At 34.1% G+C, this 25,742-nt stretch overlaps 1 protein-coding gene across 1 annotated transcript in view; it reads left to right on the forward strand.

Moving 5' to 3' along the window:
- The window catches only part of LOC143236161 (uncharacterized), a 77,296-nt gene that overhangs the window by 39,483 nt on the left and 12,071 nt on the right, over positions 1 to 25,742 (forward strand). Inside the window, exons 26-37 of the mRNA XM_076474445.1 lie at positions 1,907 to 2,021; positions 2,114 to 2,402; positions 5,374 to 5,579; positions 6,354 to 6,595; positions 8,446 to 8,638; positions 10,531 to 10,692; positions 11,553 to 11,691; positions 11,822 to 11,991; positions 13,204 to 13,298; positions 16,036 to 16,284; positions 16,894 to 17,160; positions 25,282 to 25,397. Of these exons, the coding sequence (XP_076330560.1) occupies positions 1,907 to 2,021; positions 2,114 to 2,402; positions 5,374 to 5,579; positions 6,354 to 6,595; positions 8,446 to 8,638; positions 10,531 to 10,692; positions 11,553 to 11,691; positions 11,822 to 11,991; positions 13,204 to 13,298; positions 16,036 to 16,284; positions 16,894 to 17,160; positions 25,282 to 25,397 (2,243 nt within the window). The remainder of the gene's footprint in view (positions 1 to 1,906; positions 2,022 to 2,113; positions 2,403 to 5,373; positions 5,580 to 6,353; positions 6,596 to 8,445; positions 8,639 to 10,530; positions 10,693 to 11,552; positions 11,692 to 11,821; positions 11,992 to 13,203; positions 13,299 to 16,035; positions 16,285 to 16,893; positions 17,161 to 25,281; positions 25,398 to 25,742) is intronic.

Here is a 25,742-nt window from a genome sequence, read left to right on the forward strand (position 1 = left end):
AATGGGCAGTTGGAAGTGCAAAGTCACCATATAAGTAAGAACTGACTTTAAAATTCTCTTTTTGAATTTAAGAACTTAAAACTTAAACAGTTTATTATTTAATTAAAGTTGCAATCTAACTCTTTATAAGGTCATGACATGTACACTTTGACCCATCAGTTGACACACTTAACACGATCATACAACTTTGAAACTATCACGTTAATATGTGTTAAAATGTAAAGGTAAAAGTGTTTTTTCATAAAGGCGAACACTGATTCTGTTTATACAACCTTTATCAAAACATTTTCTATAGATGCCTTTAGTAAACTCCAAGATCTTGACAATTTTAATAAATTTTTATCTATTTATCTTTTGTGTGTACCATCATTTATTCTCCCCTAAAGTATTTAAGTGTGAAGGTTTTGCTTTTTTTTTTTGTTAACGTGTTTTTTGTTTTTTATACGAAAAATATGTAAAGAGGGAGAGACGTGGGAAGACAAGCTTGTAGGTTTATGTACTCTTAAAGCACACAGTGAAGAATTAGCTTAGGAAACTAAACAGACATTTTAACTTATTGTGGGCTTAAGCGCAAAAATGAAAGTACAAAACTGAGAGTTTGTGGAATGATCAGGAAATATATGAATAGCGTTGGGTAGAAGGTGTACATCTATTCAAAATATACATCTATTTAAGGCTGACGTCATTCTTTGATATATAATTGACCGGGACTTTAAAATAAACAAGTTAGACTTTTAATAAAATATTAATCTAGCTATGTGACCAATAATGGAGTCAGTTTAGGTCTCCAAAAGTTACTTAGAACAACCAATAAATAAATAAAAGAAGACACAATGATTTTGTGAGTTTTATTTGGATATTTATCTTCTGTTCTAGATTATCGTACAGAAAGTTTTGTATATGATCAATGTATTTACTTCACGTGTCCACAAGGGCTAGGCATAGGTTAACATGAAGGAATATTTGAGATAGCACTGTCCACAGTTTCTCTTGTTGGTCCAGTAAGAAAATGATGACATTCTTTGAAAATGAGTAAGAGGGCCTGATAACTACACACTGACTGTTAATTGTAAACAACACATTTATTTCCTTGCCAGTTTTTATGCCCGGTTATAAAAAAAAAAAGTGAACTTTGAATTTTCTAGATCTTGTGAGATTGGTTATAATTTTTTATAGGCTTCTTTTCTTCCTTTTTTCATGGGGCTACTTCTAGAATTTTTTATTTACAGTTAGGTTTAAGTGTATAGCCATAATTTTGAACAAATAGACAAAAGAAAATGAAGCAGTTTAAATAAACCATCAGCGACCTTAAGCCTGCTTTTTCTGATCGCAAGGGTCACGTTTGACCCTCACTTTTGTGACGCGTCCACGGCACCAATTTGTGGCGATGCGTTACAAACTTCGAATTAACAGGCCAGTGTCTCTAACTGCTAGACCACACCAAAAGTTATTCAGTTTGTTAGTCGTCTAACTGTTTTAAGTTTACATTGCCTGACAAGTTTAGCTATACGCAACAGTTTCTTTTCTAACAATAAAAGTACGTTTTTTACAATTATAATTCCACTCTTCTTTTCTAGTGAGATTCAGGTGTGTAATGACGATGCAATCGTTTCGTAATAAAACTTGGAATTCGGCTACAAAACCCAAATACTTATGCAAATCTAGATCTAAGTAACGTTAAGCTACATAGGAAACTAGGACTGTATCTTTATAAAGAAAAATAAGTTTACTTTAGTGAAATTAATTTTGTTCTGTTTTAGCAATTCTTATCTTACTATCCACTTATTTACTCCTCTTTTATCTACAGCAAGAAATTTGACTTGTAAAGTAATGACTCAGTAACTGTTGTTTTTAATTATGAATATTAATGTTTTTAGTGTTTGTTTTATTTTGTATTTATTTTTAGTTTATTTGGAGTATTTCTCCCCAAATTGTCGACTTAAGTGGATTTTCTGGAAACACCGTCATTGTTCCTAAAGGCTATCTCCGGTTTGGAAGTACATATAACCTTACAGTAAATGGTAAGTTCTGCATTTAGACATAGCTAGATAAATTTAGAATCTAAAACAGAGATAGACAGAAGAGATTCATGGCTTCCTTTTTTGTTTTTCAGTGTCTGTAAGCAGTGATAAGAGCCAATGGAACGCTTTGTCACACTCCTTAGGTGTTAAGAAATCGAATTTACAAGCTGTTGTTAGCTCTTCGTACCTTGTGGTTGGAGATCAAACATCGTTCAAGTTAGATGGCGCTCTGTCTTTTGATCCAAGTAACGGTGCTGGCGATCTCCAGTTATTATGGTCTTGTACTGACCAGATGACCACTGACACGTCCTGTTTCGAAGCCAGTATGTTGGTCAATGAGCAGATTCTCACTGTACCAGCAGGACTGCTTCCACCTAAGACGTAAGTTACAAGACATCAACTTATTGTATGTTAACTTATGTTTAATGGTATCGACTCTCTTCTTGAAAGATCATTTCCACTTAACACGTTAAATATAAGATATTAACTTAGTGTATATTATCCTATTTCTAATAACATTGGCTGTCTCATTTCAGGTTGAGTAAGTGTTTTTTTTATAAACCAGTCTTCTAACAGCTGAAAATATTAGTTGATTGATAGAAGTTTAAACAAACAAGTGGAATCATTTAAAGAGACTAAAAATATGTTTCCAAGAAAGTCTATCTGAAAGTTAACTCTTAAAGATTTTTATCTTAAACTTATTGCCCAGTCTCCATAGAAAACAAAAAGAATCATGGTTACAAAACTGTCAGGATATAGTTTCATATAATCATTACTGGGTAGTGCCCCTACTACGTCATTGATATGTTTATGCAGCAAGGTTTTCCAGTATGTCTAGAGCTGATAGCTTCTGTTTCCTGTAGCAGTCTTTATTGCTTTTGTCTGTGTTTTCTCATATGCTTTTTTTTTGTTTCTATTATAACATACACAGAAAACAAACTCCACAGGTCAAAGTTGAGTGTAATGTTACCCTAATAAGTAGTATCGAGTGTTTAAGTAGTTTGTCTTACGTTTGACATTACTACGAGATGTGAACATTACCTGATAATTAGTGGGTCTAGTGCATGATGAGATCTGAAGACTTACTGATGGTTAGGGTACCTAGCTTGTGAGATGTTAAGACTTCTTGATGATTAGTGGATATAGTGCACTATGAGATATGAAGATTTTTTTTATGGTTAGGGCACCTAGCTCACTATGACATGTGAAGACTTCTTGGTGGTTAGAGGACCTAATAACGTATGAGATGTGAGGACTTCCTGATAGTTAGGATAAGCTCACTATGAGATGTCAAGACTTCTTAATGGTTAGAGGACCTAGTGCACTATGAGATATAAAAATATCTCTCAAGGTTACGAAGACAAACATGGAGAAATGATTACAGTCTTTGTTGTGGATCAGTATTATTCAATTAAAAGTAGATTTGTACTCGGCAGGTGCTTCTCACTAGCTGCCGTTTCTGGTCAGAAATGTTAAGTTAAAAATGGACCGAAGCATCAGGTTTAGTCTGTGTCACATAAGGCACTGCTGAAGTTTAAAGTGACAAATATTATTTGATTAAAAGACACTTTTTAAATCATACATAAATAGGACAGTTGGTTGCTGTTTTCATTCATTTGATCCCAAATTCATTCTTGCTTTAATTTAGAGTTTAGGTGATCGACCAACGCGACTTGAGCTACTTTCTGACTGATTTGGCTATTTTAAAATAGGGGTTAAAGGTTATATTGACTCTGATTATTGATTCTTTTTAAAATCTTATTAGTTGCAATAACAATAGTTTGTGTGAATCCCGTAAAGTCTAGGTACAGATAATTTTGATCAAAATAATTTCTCCATAGGTTGTATAAGAGTTTAGGATCATTATCTTCTTGGTAGTGGAACCTTTCACTAATAATAAGCAAGCCTCTGGATGGCGGATCAACATCTGATGGTACTTACGTTGGTCCATCATTCCATCTATCTTGTAAATATATTCTGTCGTCTTAGCCCCAAATCATTACATTGCCTCCCCACTACTTTGTAGGTACTCTGCATTGAGGTATCTTTCACCTTTCTTCTGCTGGACGTACAACCTGCACAAAATATTTCGAACTTGGGCTCATCCATCCACAACACCCTTTTCCAACCATCAACAGTCCAGTATTTGTACTTTTAATCAAATTTTAGTCCATTGAATATATTTAGAAATCAAAGTAAAGTTTTCTAAACAGCTACACGACCAAATATTCCATACTGTATATCTGTACGCCTTTCTGTCATTTGGTACATGGTTGTTTATCTCATGCTTGAGATCAGTGACAGTTAACATCAGTATCATTGAGTTTAGGTGTTCTGTCTCTTCCTTTGTTATTTTCAAATTGAACTGTCTTGGTCTTACGATCTATGTTGTACTTGACAGTCTGCAGCAGTTTAGTGGCGAGTCTAACAAGCATCATGTAAAGCTTTAATACGATCTCTTTAAACATTTCATCGTGCCATGAGAACAAATCTTAATATATATTGTTAAACACTGTTTTTCTTTTATCAAGGTTTATTTGTGGAGAGTGCTGTTAAATTTATTTCTACTAACATATACTGGTATCATATGCTAGCTCCTTGCTAGTTTTTTTCTATATGGTTCAGAGGCTACATAGTGTAACATGACAGTTATTTAACACCTTAAATTTAATCAGTATGTTAATTTATGTAGAACCCTTATGACATACCATAGTTACAAGTATATGGGAATTCTAAAGAATGATAAGTATTCTCACCCTGACTCATTCAATTGTCAACAAGGATCAGTGTTGAACTGGCCTGGCATGGCCAAGCGTGTTAAGGCGTGCGACTCGTAATCTGAGGGGCGCGGGTTCGCATCCCGGTCGCGCCAAGCATGTTCGCTCTTTCAGCCGTGGGGCGTTATAATGTGACGGTCAATCCCACTATTCGTTGGTAAAAGAGTAGCCCAAGAGTTGGCGGTGGGTGGTGATGACTAGCTGCCTTCTCTTTGGTCTTACACTGCTAAATTAGGGACGACTAGCGCAGATAGCCCTCGAGTAGCTTTGTGCGAAATTCCAAACCAGTGTTGAACTTTACATTATATAAAAGTACTGAAGAAGTAGTTCTATAACATGGAAAGAATTACTAAATATTCTCTTGTTTTAACACTTTTGTATAGTACCGTCTGGAAGGTCAATTTTTGAAATAGACTCAAAAGCGCATGGGCGAGAAAAAAATAGATGCGGCATAATGTTAAAATAACTGTATTATTTTTATTCCGTTAGTTACGTAGCCCTGTACGAACTGTACTATTTATGTGGTTGTGTGGTAATGTAAAGTTAGACTTTTAATTTTCGTTTGTTGTATGCAGATATGTAATTACACTCAGAGCCTCTAAAGACACAAGAAACGCCGAAAGCCAGACTGCAGTGAGTGTGCGCAGAGGCGAACTACCTGTTATCTTCGTAAAGAAACTGAAACCTGATCGGATTAATCCTTCCGAGAGACTGATCGTGGAAAGTTACGTCACGAGTAGGCCTAATGTCACACTTCGCTGGGAAGTTGTGAGGGAGAGAGGTAACTCGGAATAAGTAAACCACTGTACACAGGAAATGTACTTCCGCAGGGTTCCCGAAAGTGCTCTATTTACAGATTATATAAAACCAAAACTAAAATATTTTTATATCTTGTTTTCGAAGTTCATATGTCATGTTGTGTTGTAGACTGCATAGGGTGCATAATTTCTCTCGTGATTCATGGCATTCGCATGTTTTACTGACGTCAGGACAGTACAATTAATATTGTTAAGCATCTCTTATATGACGTCATTTTAATGTCTATTGACCGAACAACATGCTTCTGCATAGTCTTAAGTGGTCTTAAAATAAATGATCCCTCCAGATTGCCTTGGGCCTCTTTTCAGGAAAATAACTAAAAATACGTCACATTCTATATAGACGGACTAGTTAGAAACGAGACATTCGATTGTTACTGTTTTTTATAAGTGATTCTAATCTTCTACGTAAGAAAAAAAGACAAGAAATAAGTTTGATTTTAATGAGACAATAGCATGCGTTTAATGTTATTTGACCTTTAAAGAACTATCCGTAATCTCCGACACACGAGTTATGGGTTCCCAAATATTTAACAATAATACTCACATAAAAGTGCAAAAAACAACAACAAACAACAACCCATCTCAGCCAGATATCAGTTCTTGTCTCTTTAAATCTAAACTGATTTTACCAGATTAATGAGACGTGGCATTCATAAAGTTAGGATGCACTTACATCAATTGTGTTTGGTAATTGTACTTTAAACAATTAAAACAACAATATATATAATTTTCAGAATATGCCCTCGCACCCTTTGGAGGAGTAACAACATCAGTACTATCAAGGAACTACAACTCTAAGTTGGTCGATCGACCATTTCCACTACTGATACCAGCTGAAAACGATCGATGGACAGGACTACTTGGTGGCGCCCTCTATAAATTTCGTCTAATAGCAAATCCAATGGACGGTGGAGAGCCGGGTTATGCTGACGTTGTTATTGAGACAAATAATCCACCGATTAAGGGAATGCTAAAGGTTAATTAACTATTACGTAGTTTATAATTTGATAAACATATTAATTAAAAATGGCTTCAATTACAATTTTTATACAGAAATGTCCGAAACTTTTCGATTATGTTAGACACTTAATTAATTAAAGGTGGAATTTAATAATCTTGCGCAGACGAGTTTTTGTTGTTATCATTTAAAATTATTTTTAATTTTTAATCCAACATTAATGTTGTTTTCCGAGGTGTTGATCTAAACGATACAGTTGGCGCTGTTTAATATATACGTGAATGTAAAAACTCTTAGGTCATTGAGTGAATTAACGCGTATTATCAGCTTTAAGTAATAACAGACCTTCGAAACTTCTTTTTAAATAGATTTTCGTAATATTAACAATATAAAGTTCCTATTTACCTTTTTCTAAATACCTGGAGTATAAACCAAATAGTTTGGTAATTTTAATTAATTTATCGAGTGAGACATTTAATAGGTTTTCATAATAGCAATATAGAGTCAACTTTAAAATTACTTTTTCAACACATCTGGAGTATAAACCAAATAGTCTGGTAGTTTTAATTAAGTTATATAGTGAGACATTATCAACAATGTTTATCTACCCGGCACCCGCTCTACCTTAACAAAAATAATATAAATTCTTAGAACTTGTTTAATGTTCCACCATAGTTCTCTGAAGCCATTAATAGTACATTCTAAGCAACACAAGTATTTCCATTAAACAATACGTATAGAAAAATAAAACAATACATGTATATATATTTTAATAAGCTTTAATCTGAATCTAATTAAAAAAAAGACTGGAAATGAGGAAGTAACTAATTATATATTTTGTTTCAACTTAAAAACTGTGAAGCTGTTTGAGATATAACTGTCTCAGTCTAAGCCTATTTTTGTACAGGATTATTGTATGGCAGGATATAAATAAAGAATACAACAGATATACTGATAAGAATTATTCATACAGAGTAGGAATGATAAACAGATATACTGATAAGAATTATTCATACAGAGTAGGAATGATACAACAGATATACTGATAAGAATTATTCATACAGAGTAGGAATGAATAAGAATTATTCATACAGAGTAGGAATGATTTGGTCGTTATTATATTAAAAACATATTAAATTTACATTAAAACATTATTTACATTAGAGCCCTAGCTTGGATACAGAACTCAATATTATATTAAGTCAATTATTACTTGTGAGACCAACGATAAAACTCTTTAATTAAACACCTAACGCTTCAAATTCACTTGAAGCATGCAAATCTCAATGCAATATATAGGAGAAAAACAAAACAAGACAAATAAACAAGCAAATTTATTGTTAAAAAACGACCTCATGACTAGGTCACAATTAGAATTACCATTGACTGGTCTATAATATCCACCAAAACCTATAACCACCAAGCTTATTTATTGTAAAGAGTTACAAATATGTTTACATTCATGTTGATGAATTTAAACCATATATATGTAAAAACGATGACCGAAGAATGTCGAAACGTTGTTCGCTCCTTTACATAGAGTTTTCTCTATCCATACCAGCCGTTTATACATATATATTTTTCTTTACAAGTGGGTTTTCTCGTCATCATGGATTAAGCCATAGTAAGAATCTTAAAATAAGTTGTGTGTGTGTGCGTGTTTTGCTCTTAGATTTAATTATATATGAAGTCGATATCGACAATACCATGAATATGTGTGGAGTTTACAAATATCTGTCAGTAACCGACAGGGTGTGCTGGCAACAAGGGAGATAAATGTATATAATATAAAGACATTTATAGAAGTAATATATTAAATTATTTTGATAATTTATCCTTCTGTGGAACGTTTCTCCTTATGTTTATAGGTGGCGCCACCATCTGGTACTGCCTTAAAAACTGAGTTTATAATGGATGCTACAGAGGGATGGAGAGACTCTCCCGAGGACTATTCACTCACTTACACGTTTTCATACCGCCTTTCTACCAATGACACCGACACTCCCATTGCTACTATTACTCAAGCGCCACCTCGTATCGAAAATATAGTTTTTCCTGGTGGTAATTTGTTCTTTTATTTATATAAAAATAGTGGATATTTTTATTGGAATAAAATAAAAATAAATATGCACTATATATATTCATTGATATAAAATACAAATAAATATTGGCGGTGGTTGGTGATGACTAGCTGCCTTCCCTCTAATCTTACACTGCTAAATTAGGGACGGCTAGCACAGATAGCCCTCGAGTAGCTTTAGCGAAATTCCAAAACAAACAAACAAACAAACAAACAAATAAATATGCACTATATAGATATATATTCATTGATATAAAATACAAATAAACATGCACTTTATGCGAAATTCAAATACAAAAAAATGCACTATATAGAAACAAACAAATAAATATGCACTATATAGATATATATTCATTGATATAAAATACAAATAAACATGCACTATATAGATATATATTCATTGATATAAAATACAAATAAACATGCACTATATAGATATATATTCATTGATATAAAATACAAATAAACATGCACTATATAGATATATATTCATTGATATAAAATACAAATAAATACGCACTTTATATGTATTTATTGATATAAAATACAAATAAATATGCACTGTATATACATTTATTGATGTAAAATACAAATACATATGCACTATATATATATATATTCATTGATGTAAAATATGAATAAATATGCACTGTATATATATTTCTCTGAATTATGACAAAATATAATTTTATAAATTAACCTCACTTCCATATTTGTAACGTACACATATTTATTTGGGTGTACGCTACGTTAGCGGAATGTTTAACGTCAGATACAGGAGGACGTATAAAGATACGTAAGTTTGTTAATTTAGGTTAAAGGTTATCCTAAATGTGTTATTTCCACCACTCTTAGAAACAGCCATGTAAAGATTTTATGTCTATCTTTCTGAAAGGTTATTTTATTATAAAATGATAACCATTAAAATTCACAGTTCTGTCATATTGGTTTTGAAATCGATAACTATGTAAAATTGATTGATTGTTTGTTTGTTTGTTTTTGGAATTTCGCACAAAGCTACTCGAGGGCTATCTGTGCTAGCCGTCCCTAATTTAGCAGTGTAAGACTAGAGGGAAGGAAGCTAGTCATCACCACCCACCGCCAACTCTTGGGGTACTCTTTTACCAACGAATAGTGGGATTGACCGTCACATTATACGCCCCCACGGCTGGGAGGGCGAGCATGTTTAGCGCGACTCTCGGATTACGAGTCGCACGCCTTACGCGCTTGGCCATGCCAGGCCTATGTAAAAGTGAAAGTGTGTGTTTATTAATTTTTTTATTTCGAAAAACAGTGGGCATTTTCTTCAGTAGTAATGGACATTTCCTTTAGTGGGGCCCGGCATGGCCAAGCGTGTTAAGGCGTTCGACTGTTAATCCGACAGTCGAGGGTTAGAATCCCAGTCGCACCAAACATGTTCGCCCTCCCAGCCGTGGGGGTGTTATAATGTGACAGTCAATCTGTAGCCCAAATGAGTAGCCCAACAGTTGACAGTGGGTGGTGATGACTAGCTGCTAAATTAGGGACGGCTAGCGCAGATAGCCCTCATGTAGCTTTGCGCGAAATTAAAAAAAACGTATCCTTTAGTGGTAACGGAAATTTATTTACGTTGTGATGGATATTTTCTTTAGTGGTAAAGAACATTTTCTTCAGATAGTAATGGAAATTTCGGGTATTTCCTTTAGTGGTAATATAAATTTCCTTCAATGGTAATGTACATTTCCTTTTGTGGTAATTCGTGTAGTTTACATAAGTTTCGAACATCTGTATATCCTATAAAAGAAATACGCGAATAATCTGAACTACTTCTAGTATGCCTAAATGTATAATTATTTCAATAAGCGTTTTTTTTTTCCCCGTTTTATCCATTTAGCGTCAAGCCACGACACCAGTATTATAGTTCAAGTCAAAGTATGCGATATTATCAACTCGTGTAGCATCGCTGAGAGATCCGTCTCTATACAACGTCTATCGTCTTTCTCGGATGGCGAATTCGATCTATTGAATAAAACAGTAATTCGGTATTTACACCAAGGTATTTATTGTTCTAATAATTCACAAACTTTCTGTTCGATAGTGTGGCTCTTTATACTGAACATATGAATGATGTGCTAATATATTGTTATTATCACAGTTTCAACTAAAGCTGTATGTATTAAAGAATCCCAGATTTATACACTAAATAATACACTAAATATATGAAGATGAATTGTTGTTTTATATTAACTTTGTGTATGCTTTAAAATGATGCTTTATTATGTTTTTGAATAAGTAAAATTTGCTTAGATATAATCAAGAATAAGCAATCAATACACCTTTCGTGTTGTTTTAAATAACAAACATCTCACGTGTGGACATACCGTGTTTTTGTAGCCTAATTAGGGTTAATTGAAGAATACGTTTATCGCTTTGAATTTTAATTTGACAAAGGTTTTATTAACAGGAAGGGTGTATACATATATGAATATTATAGTTCTGTCTGATGTATGTCCACGCAATTATTTCACAGGGTGTTCATTGAGCTTCATTATAATTAGTGTGAAGGTTCATTATGCCCATGCGGAGATACATACAAATTTTCATTTTGCGGGTTTTATGGACTTTTTTTTATCACTACTTCATTTCTTCGCTAAATGTGGCCTGAAGGTGTTTTTTTGGTCCATGCAGAGGTACATGAAACTTGCGATTTCACATTTTGTGTTTTGCAATTTTTCGGGCGTTTTTCACAAACACATATAAGGAAAACAACTTTTCATGTCCTAAGATAACCTTTCGTTAATCATGAATTTACATAATTTCCGTCCAGAGGACGGGAACCCCAGCTAGTATGATATACATATTGTCTGTAAACCTTTCTACATCGGAAGTATTTGCATATTTTTTATCCATTTTCAGGTGATCCAGTTAGAGCTATGTCAGTTGCTAGAGCAATAACCTTGACACTAGATAATGACCAGTACGAAGGGTTATTTGAACGATCACAAACTTTGTTCCAGAATGTGGTGGACAAAATGACCGAAGATTACCTTACTGGGTAAATATTAAACTAGTCAGGCCTCTTCAAATGACAAAAAACAGTCACGTGAAGTCGTGAATAACACTTTTATAAAAACGTTTATGAAAGTTTTTCAGTTTCACTTGTAACTATGTTTCAATGTTTACAGATTGAATTATCATCACACTAGCAGTTCTCGGACTGACGAAGTCCTCAGTTTTCTTGCGGTCATTCCGATGACGATGCGACCCAGCTCTCTTCGTGAAGTCACTCAACAGAACCTAGAGAACCTGACATATTCCCTTCTACAGGAGTTACGTCGATTTAATATTTCAAGTTGTAAGAGCCAAACTTCCTTTAACTTTCCTCTTATTTAACAAACTATATGCCTACATTTTATCTAGCAAAGTATATTTCATAATACTCATATTACTCTGTCTGTATGGTGTTTAGCCCTTTTTTGTTAATCCGACTTAACCTTTAACCATATTTTCTTTATCCGATGTTCATTTATCTCCCACTGTGTTGGATTACATAAGGAAACTTTGATAAGCTGTTGATAATTTCTCGAGGTATGATTTATTTCACAATATATTCGGCTGATTTTCATCCAATTTTTTACTGGAATATCTTACGTCAGAAACTCTTCAAAACTCTAGTATCTTGTATAACCATTTCTGGATCACTATACGTTTTATTTTTTATATTGTAGACTTCAAATGACTTTTGCCATTGAACAAACTTAAATTCCCAAACGGTGCTTAGTGGTAAGTATGGAGCTTACAACGCTAAAAGTTGCGGTTAGATCCGTGCAGGGAGCATAGTGTTCCCAGTTCGATGCGTAGGCTTACGCTAATATATCAAAAAACACGTTAAACTAGTGAAATTTTACGACTTGGTAACTTTTATTTAAAAATTGGAAGATATATATGTTTTATTACAATTTACCAAAATAATGCGTTGATTAGAAACGTATTCACATAAACATTTATTTTGACTGTTTTAAGTTCTAAAACTACCTGAAAAAGAAAGTGTATAGTTTTTATGATTTAAAGGCTTAGTTTAGAATTTTGCGCAAAGCTACGCGGAGCTATTTGCGCTAGCCGTCCCTAATTTAGCAGTGTAACACTAGAGGGAAAGCAGCTAGTCATCACCACCCATCACCAACTCTTGGGCTACTTTTTACCAACGAATGGTGGGATTGACAGTAACATAATAACACCCCCACGGTTGAAAGGGTGAAAATGTTTGGCGTGACAGGGTTTCGAACCCGCGACCCTCTGATTACGAGTAAAGTGCCTTAATCACCTGGCCATGCTGGTCAATTTAACGATGAAAGACTATCACCCACCCACCTCCAATTCTTGAACTGCTCTTATACCAACGAATAGTGGAATTGGCCCACATACTGCAAGTCAAACGCCCTAACAACCTAACCATGCTGAGCCCGCAATTTAAATAAATTTATTTTAATTTTAATTTTTCTTGGAATTCGAAGATAAACGACATTTCACAGTATCAAACGATCTGTTTGTTGTTGTTGTCTTGCAGCCGAAACAACCAGAACATTTTGGTCATACGATGAAGTAAATCAGCAAACCAAGAGTCAAATCATGTCTTGTGTTCTACCTATCAGCCCCGAAACGGTAAATTAGATTTAAATAAGTATTATTAAAACACGTGATTATATTTTAAAGTTATTTTTCATAAGTCTTAACACTAAAATCTTAAATTTCAAACTGAATTATTCCTTAGTGTGTTTTAATACCTGAATAACTTGGTCTATTTAGACTGTTTACATAAAGCATGTGTTTAAGACAAAAACGCTTTGGATGGACCTAGCACATTGTTGCCCGATCATCCAGCAAAGTGAAACTCTCAGATACTGGTATTTTTTTAAGGACAGTTTTATTAGTAAAAAAATAGCCAATACTCGCAAATGCTGGTGTTTTTGAAAGACAGGTGCAGAATCTTGTGAGGGAAAGAAATCTAATATTTGCAGATACTGGTATTATCGAAGGACAGGTGCAGAAATTTGTTAGGGAAAAAAGCCAATACATGCAGATACTGGTATTTTTTAAGGATCCGCCGCTAGTACAGCGGTAAGTATACAATCAGGGGTTCGATTTCCCTAGATGGACTAAGTAGATAGCCTGATGTGGCTTTTCTATAAGAAAACACATTTCTAAAGGACAGGTGCAGAGACTGGTTAGGGGAAAAATAGTGACTGTATGCGACTAAAATTACGAGATTGCTCCCACGAACCACATTTAGTCTGTATCTGTAGTTGACCAATCAGAAAATTTGATCACAAGCATCTGGATGCATTTCTTTCACCATGTCTTGCAAGAGATAGATAAATATAGAGTTGATTTACCACGTCCGAATTATAACTTTTAAAAACTAAATATCAAACGTGAACTTGGGACTGGAATAAATTGCCTCTGTACACTACATACATCATTTAAACTTTGTAAATGTCAGTAATACAGGGTTTGTACATCATAAGTACTGAATATAATCTTATTTACATTTCTTATATTTATAATATAGATTATGTTACTTATCGTAATTTATTTTAGACGAGTCTCCGATTTATCATGTTACGTATTACATTTTCAAATAACCGGAACTTTAAATTTTAATTTAATAGTTAACATGTATCAAATTTATGGTATTTGCCAAAAAGATTGATGCATACAATTATCTTTTTTAACACACTTATATTTTAATGCACAAATATAAAAACAATACCATTTGTAATAATGGTTATTACTAATAGTTATTACAAATGAAGGTTTATATAGGAGAGTTTTACAAACTCACAGATAATACTGATTCTTATATCGGTCTAGAACTGAATATTTTATCGATGATCCAGGTCCACAAGGATAAAATTAATTCTGAGTTGATTTTGTTATACCACGCCTAAGCTAACAATATCTTTCTTGGCTAGCCTCACACTGGTTATAAGTTCACTTTTTACCGAAGAAGATATTTAATGTCTTCGTAGAAATAATAAAGTTCGAAGCAATTTCCTGAAGTTAAACGATTTGTAATGTTCGAAATCTATAAACGTTCCTGGTCAAATTCTGTGGTTTCCGATCAGTAGGCGTTAATCACAATTATAGCTTTCGAGGCTTATAGTACACTGACTGTAGCTGTCTGATAATAATTTTCTTCTGTCACTCAGCTAACCGTTTTTGTTTATTGGAATAACGCGAGCTTGTAGAAATTTCAACAATGTTCTAGCGCGTTTTCATAAAACAAATATTGTTGATTCTTACTTTCAAGAATCTTCTACAAATTTTGAGAACAGGTAATATGCAGTCAAGAATATGTCATATGCAAAAAAACAAACTCTGCAGAAACAAGTGCATGCCGTAAAATAAATGTTCAATAGTAGATTTGTTACACTTATTCATAAGTAGCTGAATCATAAAGAAAAACATAAGTTTGAATACTAACAGTATCCATTAATAGTAAATTCAAAGAATCTGTAGATCTGATGTTGTTATTACTGATTGTTTTAGCACATTTACAGAATTTATAATTATCTGTAGATGGTGGTAAAAATACAATGCTGGTTGAATATGTGTAATGCAAGATGAGAGTATAAAGTTATGTATCGCTTTATTATGAAGAGCATATGGACATCAGTGACGTTTTAAAGTAGTGGGATCTGTATTAACCATGGATATATTTTACGTTAAGTATTATTCAAAATAGGGATTGTCAGATATAATTATCTTTTGTTTTTAATCTTTTCCGTTCGGAATGACATTTCGAAAGAGAAGCATTATTTTACTTACAAAGAGCCAAAATGGTTGATATATTTGTTACCAAATATAATTATTCTGTTTTGTTTTAATGCTCTCAGCTCTGAACAACATTTATATAGAGTAACATCATATTCTTTATAAGTAACCGAAACGATAATGGCGCGTCTATTGTCAAATAGCATAAAAAAACCTATTCCTTCTTTACCTTTCTTCAATGAAAAATGTAGTTTAATTACTCATAGGTGTAATTAAGTAGCAGATATATAAAAGTTAGGAGGTTATCTTTATTTAAAAATTACCATAAAACAGGTCCTACTATTTCATGTTTTAATCGAGATAATAAGTTGTAGAGGAGTATTCTAAGAAAGTATTTATCAACTTTAGAAATGAATTGGTTAATAAAACAAAGCACGTACGTTCCTGGGTATTCAGTAAAATATTTAATGTTTAAAGCAAATTGCGAGAATCAAGGTCTTTATTTGAATCTTAACATCGTCGTAAATAAGATATGTAAAAACAAGTACAAAAAACGATGTCTTATCAATACGTCAGAATTCGCGACATGTCACTTGTCCTCTTTTCCATTTCAAATTGGTTGTAGGTGAAAGTCATGTTAGGGATGGACACTATGATAGCCTTGGCTGACCCTAGTCCATCAATTGTAGAAAACCTGTTTGATTCTATAAACACGTACTTGAGTGGAATGTGTCAACATCTTGTTGTTGGAGAAGATCCTGCTATCATCTGGACCAATCTTGCTGCTCTCCGTAGTGAGAAACTGGAGTTTGACATGTTAGCGGATGGTAATTTGACTTTAGCATCCCTGGAAAACGGTCAAAATAATCATTGGGTAAGTATTGGTACTACAATCGTTTGTCTTAGTTTTAAAGTCCAGTGAATTTGTCATTTGTGTATTTCTTTCAGGTCACCTAATGGTGAAAAATACTTATTAAGAGCAGCTCTACTGTTTAAAAGAGAAAGTTCAGGGAATGTATTGTTGGGAACGAAACGATTAGAGATAAGTAAAAACGAAACAACAACAACTAAGATTTTGTGTTGTTATAAAAAGTAACGAATCGTAGTAATCTGATATCGCTATAGTTTAAAAACGCCAGGCTATGCCTTGTTAGTATCTGTTTATTACAGTTCATTTGAACACACACTTAGCTTTGTAACTTCCACAGGAAAAACTATATTCTTGTAATATTTCATTTTTAGCAGTTTATCTGTGATAATAGTTTAAATTCTATAGCATAATTTAAAATTGGAAAGGTCACCAGTGTGTAAAGAAAACGTAAGACAGCTGAGAACGAAACGTTATGTTTAGTTTTCAGATACTTATTAACAAGTAAATAACTACTTAATACAATTAGAAATAGTTTAATGTATTTTATGTTAACGTAAAGATTAATTCACTTCATTTTGTTAAACGTGGAAACTATTTTTGTTTTCTTCTAAGCTCGTTCTTGGTAGCGAACTTATCAGTGTATACCAATCGTGGATTTGTGATACAGTCACGTGCTATGGTGCATGTATTGGTTCAGCAGAAGTCGCCCTTTCAACAGCCGTTGCCATTGGAGGAAGTTCGCTTGTGGGTCCCTTATTAAAAATTGATTTGTACAACCCGGTGATTGGTCAACGAATACTGATAGACGAACTCTCAACCCCAGTGACTTTCACAATTCGAGTGGAACATCTGCAGACTGATAGTCGTGAAACAATTTTAGTAAGTTTATTGTACACTACTTTGACCACATATTTAATAACAATATATAACTACTCTAAAATAATTTTCAACTTTATAATTTCTCTTTCATATCACAAACTAATAATATCATACATTTAATTAAATAATTAATATCTTATATGATGCCAAGCAATTTTTTATAGAGTAGAAAGCTACACAATAAGCAATCTGTGTTCCGCCCACAACGTAAGCTCACAGACATGCGACTGAGTCAGTGCGAGTGGGCACTTGGCAAGGAAACAGATGAAGAGAATATACAGAATTTTCATTATTTCGTGATCTCTTTAATACAACATTATTTACAAGTTTACACCTTTTATAAGAAATTTATTTTTCCAGTAATATTTTCTATACTAATTTTTCCGGTTATGTTGATTTTCCTATTTTGAATGTTTTCTTATCCTCCGTTTTTTTTTATTCTAAAAGGACCTATTTTATTTTCTTCAGGGTTCCGAAAAACTTTTAGCTTGAGGCTACACTGACTGAGGATCTTCCATCTAATGATTTAATATAAATTATAAATAATATCAATAGTAATGTTCACTGTACATTTTCTTTGAAAACAAAATCTCAGGAATAAACAACATTGTCTGACTTATACAAAAGCTAGCTTGTGTCGCGATATGTCACCCTCGAGTTCTCGAAATAGGAAAAGGCATGACATTCAAAATACATTTATCGAGATAGAATAGATCGTTTACTGTCTGCTCATTATAAGTTTAGTAACGGAATGCAAGGGAGCAGTGAAGGGGTAGTGGTGCCATGAAACCTTATAAGTGTAGTAAGTGTTAATATAATAAGCCTAAAGTATAGACCTGATGTGGGATCTCCTAGCCTAGAGCCAAGTGCACAACATTTATTATGAAAGTAAAAATGGCGACTTAGTTTTACAATTAAATCGTTTTTCAATTAATATATTTTTGACGTATCATCAACGGTTTTAGGCCTGCTAAATTAGGGACGGCTAGCAAAGATAGCCCTCGTGTAGACATGCGCGAAATTTAAAACAAACAAACAAAACATTTCAACAATAGCTTTTATGTCTTGTTGTTTAGCAAAAAAAGAATCACCTGATACTGTTATTAGTGTACTAAAAGTATAAAATGAAACGTAACAAAAGTGGAAAAATATTTGTTGACTTATTAATTCAGGGTCTCCGTTGATTAAAGAGGTTTTTATTAAAACCGTTGGTTTGTTTTGAATTTCGCTCAAAGCTACACGAGGGCTATCTTTGCTAGCCGTCCTTAATTTAGCAGTGTAAGACTAGACGGAAGGCAGTTAGTCAACACCACCAACCGCCAACTCTTGGGATATTCTTTTACTAACGAATAGTGGGATTGACCGTTATATTATAACGCACCTCACGAGTGAAAGGTCAAGCATGTTTGGTGTGATGGGGATTCGAACCCGCGACCCTCGGATTACAAGTCGAGTGCCTTAACCACCTGGCCATGCCGGCTTAGAGGGAAGGCAGTTAGTCATCACCACCCATCGCCAACTCATGGGCTACTATTTTACCAATGTATAGTGCGAATTACCGTCACATTATAACGCCCACACGGCTGATCGGGCGAGCATGTTTGGTGTGACGGGGATTCGAACCCGCGACTCTTTAGTTACGAGTTGAGAACCCTAACCACCTGGTCATACTGGGCCTGTTGAAAGGTAGTGTTACTAAAATGCACTGGCTTTTTTATACATTAGAAGGTGTTCACCTAACCGATTTTTACCAATACATATTCGATGAATACGCCGCAATTTCATTTCATAAGCCACTTTAATTTTGATTGACCCAAATAAGAATTTATTGACGTTTGACTGTCTCAACCACACTTTCCTGCCTCTTTGCTGGTCAAGTTTGATTCTTCAAAATGCAATTATTTCAATTAGTTATGTAATATGAAGTCAGGGTATGCAATATGCAGCGGTATTACTTACCAGCCAGTTTAGTTATATTTACCAGTTGTTTTACCTAGAACGTCGTTTAATTTTAACGTTTGTTTTAAGAGTAAAGCTACATTGGGTTATCAGCTGTGTCCATCGTGTAGAAACGAATGCTGAATTTTAGTGTTATGAGTTCGTAAACATACTGCTTTCTCATCGGGGGTTCCCCGCTAGTGCAGCGGTAAGTCTATGGATTTACATCACTAAAATCAGGGGTTTGATTCCCCTCGATGAGCTTAACAGATAGCCCGATGTGGCTTTACTATAAGAAACACACACACACTAATCGAGGGACTAATTAAAGCAGGTTCAATTGTTTCTGCAATATTTCCTTTAGTACAAACTGTATAGCACCAGTATTTCCTTTAGTACAAACTGTATAGCACCAGTATTTCCTTTAGTACAACCTGTATAGCACCAGTATTTCCTTTAGTACAAACTGTATAGCGCCAGTATTTCCTTTAGTACAAACTGTATAGCACCAGTATTTCCTTTAGAACAAACTGTAGAGCACCAGTATTTCCTTTAGAACAAACTGTAGAGCACCAGTATTTCCTTTAGAACAAACTGTAGAGCACCAGTATTTCCTTTAGAACAAACTGTATAGCGCCAGTATTTCCTTTAGTACAAACTGTATAGCGCCAGTATTTCCTTTAGTACAAACTGTATAGCGCCAGTATTTCCTTTAGTACAAACTGTATAGCGCCAGTATTTCCTTTAGTACAAACTGTATAGCGCCAGTACTTCCTTTAGTACAAACTGTAGAGCACCAGTATTTCCTTTAGTACAAACTGTATAGCGCCAGTATTTCCTTTAGTACAAACTGTATAGCACCAGTATTTCCTTTAAATAACTGTATAGCACCAGTATTTCCCTTAGAAAAACTGTATAGCACCAGTATTTCCTTTAGACAAAACTGTAAAGTTTGAATTTCGCAAAAAGCTACACGAGGGCTATCTGCGCTAGCCGTCTCTAATTTAGCAGTGTAAGACTAGAAGGAAGCCAGTTAGTCATCACCACCTACGGGCTACTCTTTTACCAACGAATAATGGGATTGACTGTCACATTATAACGTCTCCACGACTGAAAGGGCGAGCATGTTTGGTGTGAAGGGGATTCAAACCCACGACCCTCGGATTACAAATCGAGTGCCTTTACCGAGTGCCTGGTGTTGGATACAGCGGCTGAGAGCAACAACGCAACTCTACAGTTTTTGTTCTAAAATCTTTTTCTATAAAACATAGAGACCCAGTTTTTCCTTTTTTTTGGCAGATATTTCAAAAGTGCTTCTGTAGAGATGAGTATTATCATCTGATTGCTCATTTTAGGCAAAATGTCATTAGCAGTTTATTTGAAGATTGAACTAGAATGTCCATAAAGGGAATGGACTAAATCTGGCGCTTTTCCTTAATTTATTATAGAATGATAGCAATTGATTTTAAATTGTAGACGAAAGTCCTCTCCTTGTGTAAGTTAACATGTTTGAAGAAATTTCTCTACAGACTATAAATCTCCTGTTTAAAAAAAAAGGCTTCCAAATATGTTCCTGATACAATTTCGAGTTCACTTCGTATCTTTTATGACTTTATTTTATCAATTATAGAATAAACTGTCTACGACTACACATCTTATTAGTACTTTAACTGGTGGCCAGGATTCGTATATAGTAATATGTCTGGTTATGGGAGAGTGATAAAGCCCCGACCTGACTCGGGCTGAACGATAAGGATCCCACTTTGCATGTAAACACTTCCTTATCTGGTAAGGTGGTCATTTACATAGCTAGGAAGTAGACATTGTTCAAGAATGGTATATTGGAGAACGTGTACTGCGCCTTTGCATACCCCCAGCTGTGATGTTCAAACTGTTCAAATGGTTCCCAATGTCATAACAGAAATTCTGCCGTATGTTTTTGTGGCTTGCATATGGTTTCATAAAATATCTTGGAAGAATACTTATCACATCCAGCTGTGGCCACTGTCTGAATAGTGTGCAAATCGAGACTTATCGAAAAAATTACAATGTGGTTATATCTGTGATGGCCACTGCTCTCGATGTACTATATTTCATAGAGTAAAGAGTGGCTTCCAACTAGTCACTCTTCCTATGTGTCCCATACTATGAAGATAATTTTGACAGAAGTGGCCGTTTTGCGTAAATTATTATCCACACTTCCTCTCTGTCGGTTTTAGGCTCAACCTTGCAAAAGCATAGTTTGAATTGCTACTCCATTGAATGAGTACAACAGCTTTGCAAGTGACTTGAAGATTTCTCACTGATTTTAACTGTTCTTTTACCATCCAACCAGAGGATGAAGTGAAAATGTTAATTTCTGGAAGTATTTCTCCTGTAGCATGGCAGTTTGTATCTTGTGGTCTTTACTAAGTAGTATTAGTAGTTAGTTATAAGTGAAGGCTAAATTTCATATGACGGCATAGTGATGGTCGATGTATCTTATTGCACTGTTTACTTACTGAGGCTGTGAATGAAGCCATTAGAAAAAGTTTCAAAGAATTCTTGATATCGCCTTTGTTTAACAGATGTCCTATAAAACATTTTGCGAATTTGTCGCAATCGCCGAGACAGATTCAATCCTCGTCCAGTTTTACCACAAACCTCCATCTGTTACGTGGGAGAAAAGGTACTCTTGGAAATGAGTAATCCATTCTACTATGTGTATTGACACTAGCTCGTAAACTTTGTCTCTGAAGATTTTCTAAACCGAAATAATTTCTTATAACTTTATTCACGGTATGCATTGATATTTCTAATCGCGATACCATTATGTACTGGAATGAAGAATTTGTGCAAAGGACCCAGCTGCAGACATTCTTCTTGTTGCCATGGGTTAGCTTCTTTACAGATTTTTCTTCACTATTCTTAATCACATTCCGAGTTTTCTTAGGTTGTGAGTATATTGCCCATTCCATGATAAAAATGTAAAAATACCTCTTACGTTTCTTAATTATGTCTATTATGGAGTAGCCTATGTCGGAAAGAGCTGTGATATAATCTCCCCACCGTATTTCAATATTTGGTAGCATAGTCATATAAAGAATTTATTGTAAACCTGAAACAGTAAATAATATATGGTAGATGGACATATGTATTAAAATGTTGTTGATTTTTAGTGAAAAGCTACACAAATGAGCTGTCTGCACTCTGTTCGCCTCTTAAGTCCAAAAAATCACCGCTGACCCACCGGAGGACACTATAAAATCGTAACATTTTTTAAAACCGATAGCCCCTTTACGTGAAACATTGGCTAACTGATTAGGTCAAAAGTCTCTAAGGTTCAAATGTAAGTGTCTTTAATTCTGACGAGTTCGAATCCCTGTCACACCAAAAATGCTCGTCCCTTCAGCCGTGGACGCATTATATAGTGCGGTCAATCCCATTATTTGTTGGTAAAAGAGTAGCCCAAGAGTTGTTGAGTTTGACTAAGCCGTGTACGACTAGAGGGAAGGCAGCTAGTCGTCACCACCCACCGCTAACTCTTGGGCAACTCTTTTATCAACGAATAGTGGGATTGATCGTCACAATATAACGCTCCCACGGCTGAACATGTTTGATGTGACGGGGATTCGAACCTGCGACCCTCAGATTACGAGTCGACCATTCTAACCACCTGGCCATATCGGGCCATGTATTTGACATTACTAAGACTTTTCGATTTATTTCTTATGCAATTATATTCATATACTAAATATTACAAATCATAATATTAACAGCAATAATCAATAAAGCACATTAAAAGGAAATACATAATGCTGTCCCATCCTTTAAACTGAACTGTTATTCAATTGAAAAAATCTTAAAGCCAACCCTTATTATTCATGTAGTTATCAAGTTTTCTTTTAAACTCACTAAAATTTATTGCCTTCACAACATCCATTCCATAGGTCAACCACCCTATTAGAAAAATAGTTGAAGATGACTCCTACATTGTCGAAATGTATGCTCGTGTCCCATTGTTTTATCCTCACCGTTAGATATGAAAAAAATGATAATCAACAATATTAATTCCCTTTACAATCTTAAACACCTCAATAAGATTCCCTCTAACTCTTTTTTTCTCAAGAAAAAACAGTTTCAAAGATCTTAATCTCTATTTATATCAAAACCCCTCCATCCCAGATACAATTTTTAGTAACCCTTCTCTGAACCACTTTCAAAAAATTCAGTGTTTTTTTTTCTGAGGTAAAGAGATCAAGACTGAACACAGTACTCCAAATGTGGAGTAACAAGTGATCTGTACAATGAAATTATATTTTTTTTTTATACTTGTATTCAATATTTCTGTAGATATAACCAAAACTCATATTTGCTTTACCCCAAGCAACAGTACACTGATTGGATAGTTTAAGAAACGGATCACTCATTACACCAAGAGTCATTTTCATGACACATTTAAGGTTATTTTCATCCAAATTATACTTATAATTCAGATTATGATAATCCACATGCATTATCTTGCATTCATTATAATTAAAGCCCATCTGCCATTTTTTTTGCCCAACTCACTAAATGATCTAAATCCTTTTGTAAGTCAGCAGCATCCTCCTCACAGCCAACAACATCCAAGACTTTAATATCATCTGCAAATTTAAATAATTTATTGACCATTCCTTCTTCTATGTCACTGATGTAAATCAAAAACAACAAAGGTCCTAATACTGAACCATGAGATAACCCATTTCTGACACTAATTCCGATTGACTGAAATTCATTTGCAACAACTTTCTGCTTTCTTTCATCCAGCCTATAGTTACCTTCCACAGAGGCACAGCAGTACTTTTGCGGACTTACAACGCTAGAAACATGGTTTCGGTGGGCAGAGTACAGATAGATTTTTGTTGGTAATTACAAATAAATGAAACCTATCGAGATAATTTGTTTTCCAAGCTTTTTATGTAGCACCTTGTAAAAGGCCTTATGGAAATCCAGATACATCAAATATATTCCTTACCCTCATCAGCATAAACAGTGGACTTTTGAAAGAATGTCAAAAACTTCACAAGGAAGGTTTTTTTTAGTGAAACCATGTTGTCTATCTAATAAAATTATAAACTTTGTTAAATGACTTTGCAAAGAATTTTTATCGGAATTTTCAAAACTTTGCTCACAAATGATGTAATGCTAATAAGTCTATAATCACCTAACCTCCTTCAAACTCGTAGGAAAAAATTCTCTGAACCAGGAACATTTTCTAAACTTCCCATTTTTTTTAACCAGCCCAAAATTAATTCAGTCATCTTGTATGATCTCATATCCATTTCGCAACTGTTGAAGACGTAGAATACTACCTAAATATTTCTTAATAAAAACAGAAGAGAAAGCAACATTTAATAAGAACCCATCTCATAATTATCAATTACTAGCCTTCTTTTATCCATCAAGAGTCCTATACTCATTCGTAAATGTTGTTTACCCTTAATGATATTAAAGAAATCCTTACTGTTACTTTGTACATTTTCAGCCACTCCCTTTTTTATACATCATTTTTGATGCCCTTATTTCCTGTTTCGCCAACCTTTATGATTTTCTATAATATAATAAACGTCCCATCTTATCAGTCAATTTAGATCTATTAAATTTGTAATTTTTCTTTAATTTTATCTGCTATATCTTTTGTGAGCCAACCTGGTTTTTACTTGCATCCACCCTCTTTTTTTCTATAAGGAATACATTTATCTTGAATATTTAAAGATTTATCGTTAAAAGTTTTCCATATTTGACCAGTGTCTCCAAATAACTAACCTGCCCAATTTACGACAGATAATTCTTGTCACATTCCTCTAAAATTTGCTTTTTGAAATTTGTAACCAAAATATCATTACTCCTAACATCAAACCTAATACAGCAATGCTCACTTGTACCTAGGTGTTCCTCAGTTTACACTCTCTCAACTATTTCGATATTAGAAGTTAACAATAAACCTAAAATAGCATTGTTTCTGGTAGGTCCTTTGACAAATTGGAGAAGAAATCCATCTTGTTGACCAACAGGTAATATTATTAAAAATAAGAGCAATTTACATAGATGATAACCAGCTCTCAAGAATTTTATTTAGTTTTTTGAATAATATAAGTTAAAACAATAATTATTTTTGCAGTTTAAATTTATGGTTGAATTTTATTTATTAATTTTTTTTAGTGTGGAATGTTCAACCTCACCACCAGGAGCTGGAATACGGACACTTGTGTAACAAACAATCTTGATGTAAACACAGGAACCTTGACCTGTAAATGCACTGCCCTCGGTTATATCGGGTAAGTTTAATTTGTGGGGCTTAAACGCCGATTGTTTGTTTGTATTTTTAATGAAAAAAAACACAATGAACTGTCTGCCTTATCCATCAAATATAAATCGAACTGCAGATTTTAGCGTAAACTCACCGTGAAACTTAAATCTGTTGAAGTATTAGAAACCAACAGACCTAAAATATATGATAACAATCAAATAAATTGCTTCATTTTGTTGACGTTATTTCCGTTTTTTATTTCGAGAGTTGTATTGGAAGATAGTTTTAAAAGCGAAGCTCTGCTGTTTTTTAGGACTGTTTCTATACGAACTTCAATCATCAATGTTAAGGTTTCTTTTTTAGAGCTGTACTA

This window comes from Tachypleus tridentatus, chromosome 13 (assembly GCF_004210375.1).
Source record: "Tachypleus tridentatus isolate NWPU-2018 chromosome 13, ASM421037v1, whole genome shotgun sequence".
In the NCBI taxonomy this organism is placed as follows: domain Eukaryota; kingdom Metazoa; phylum Arthropoda; class Merostomata; order Xiphosura; family Limulidae; genus Tachypleus; species Tachypleus tridentatus.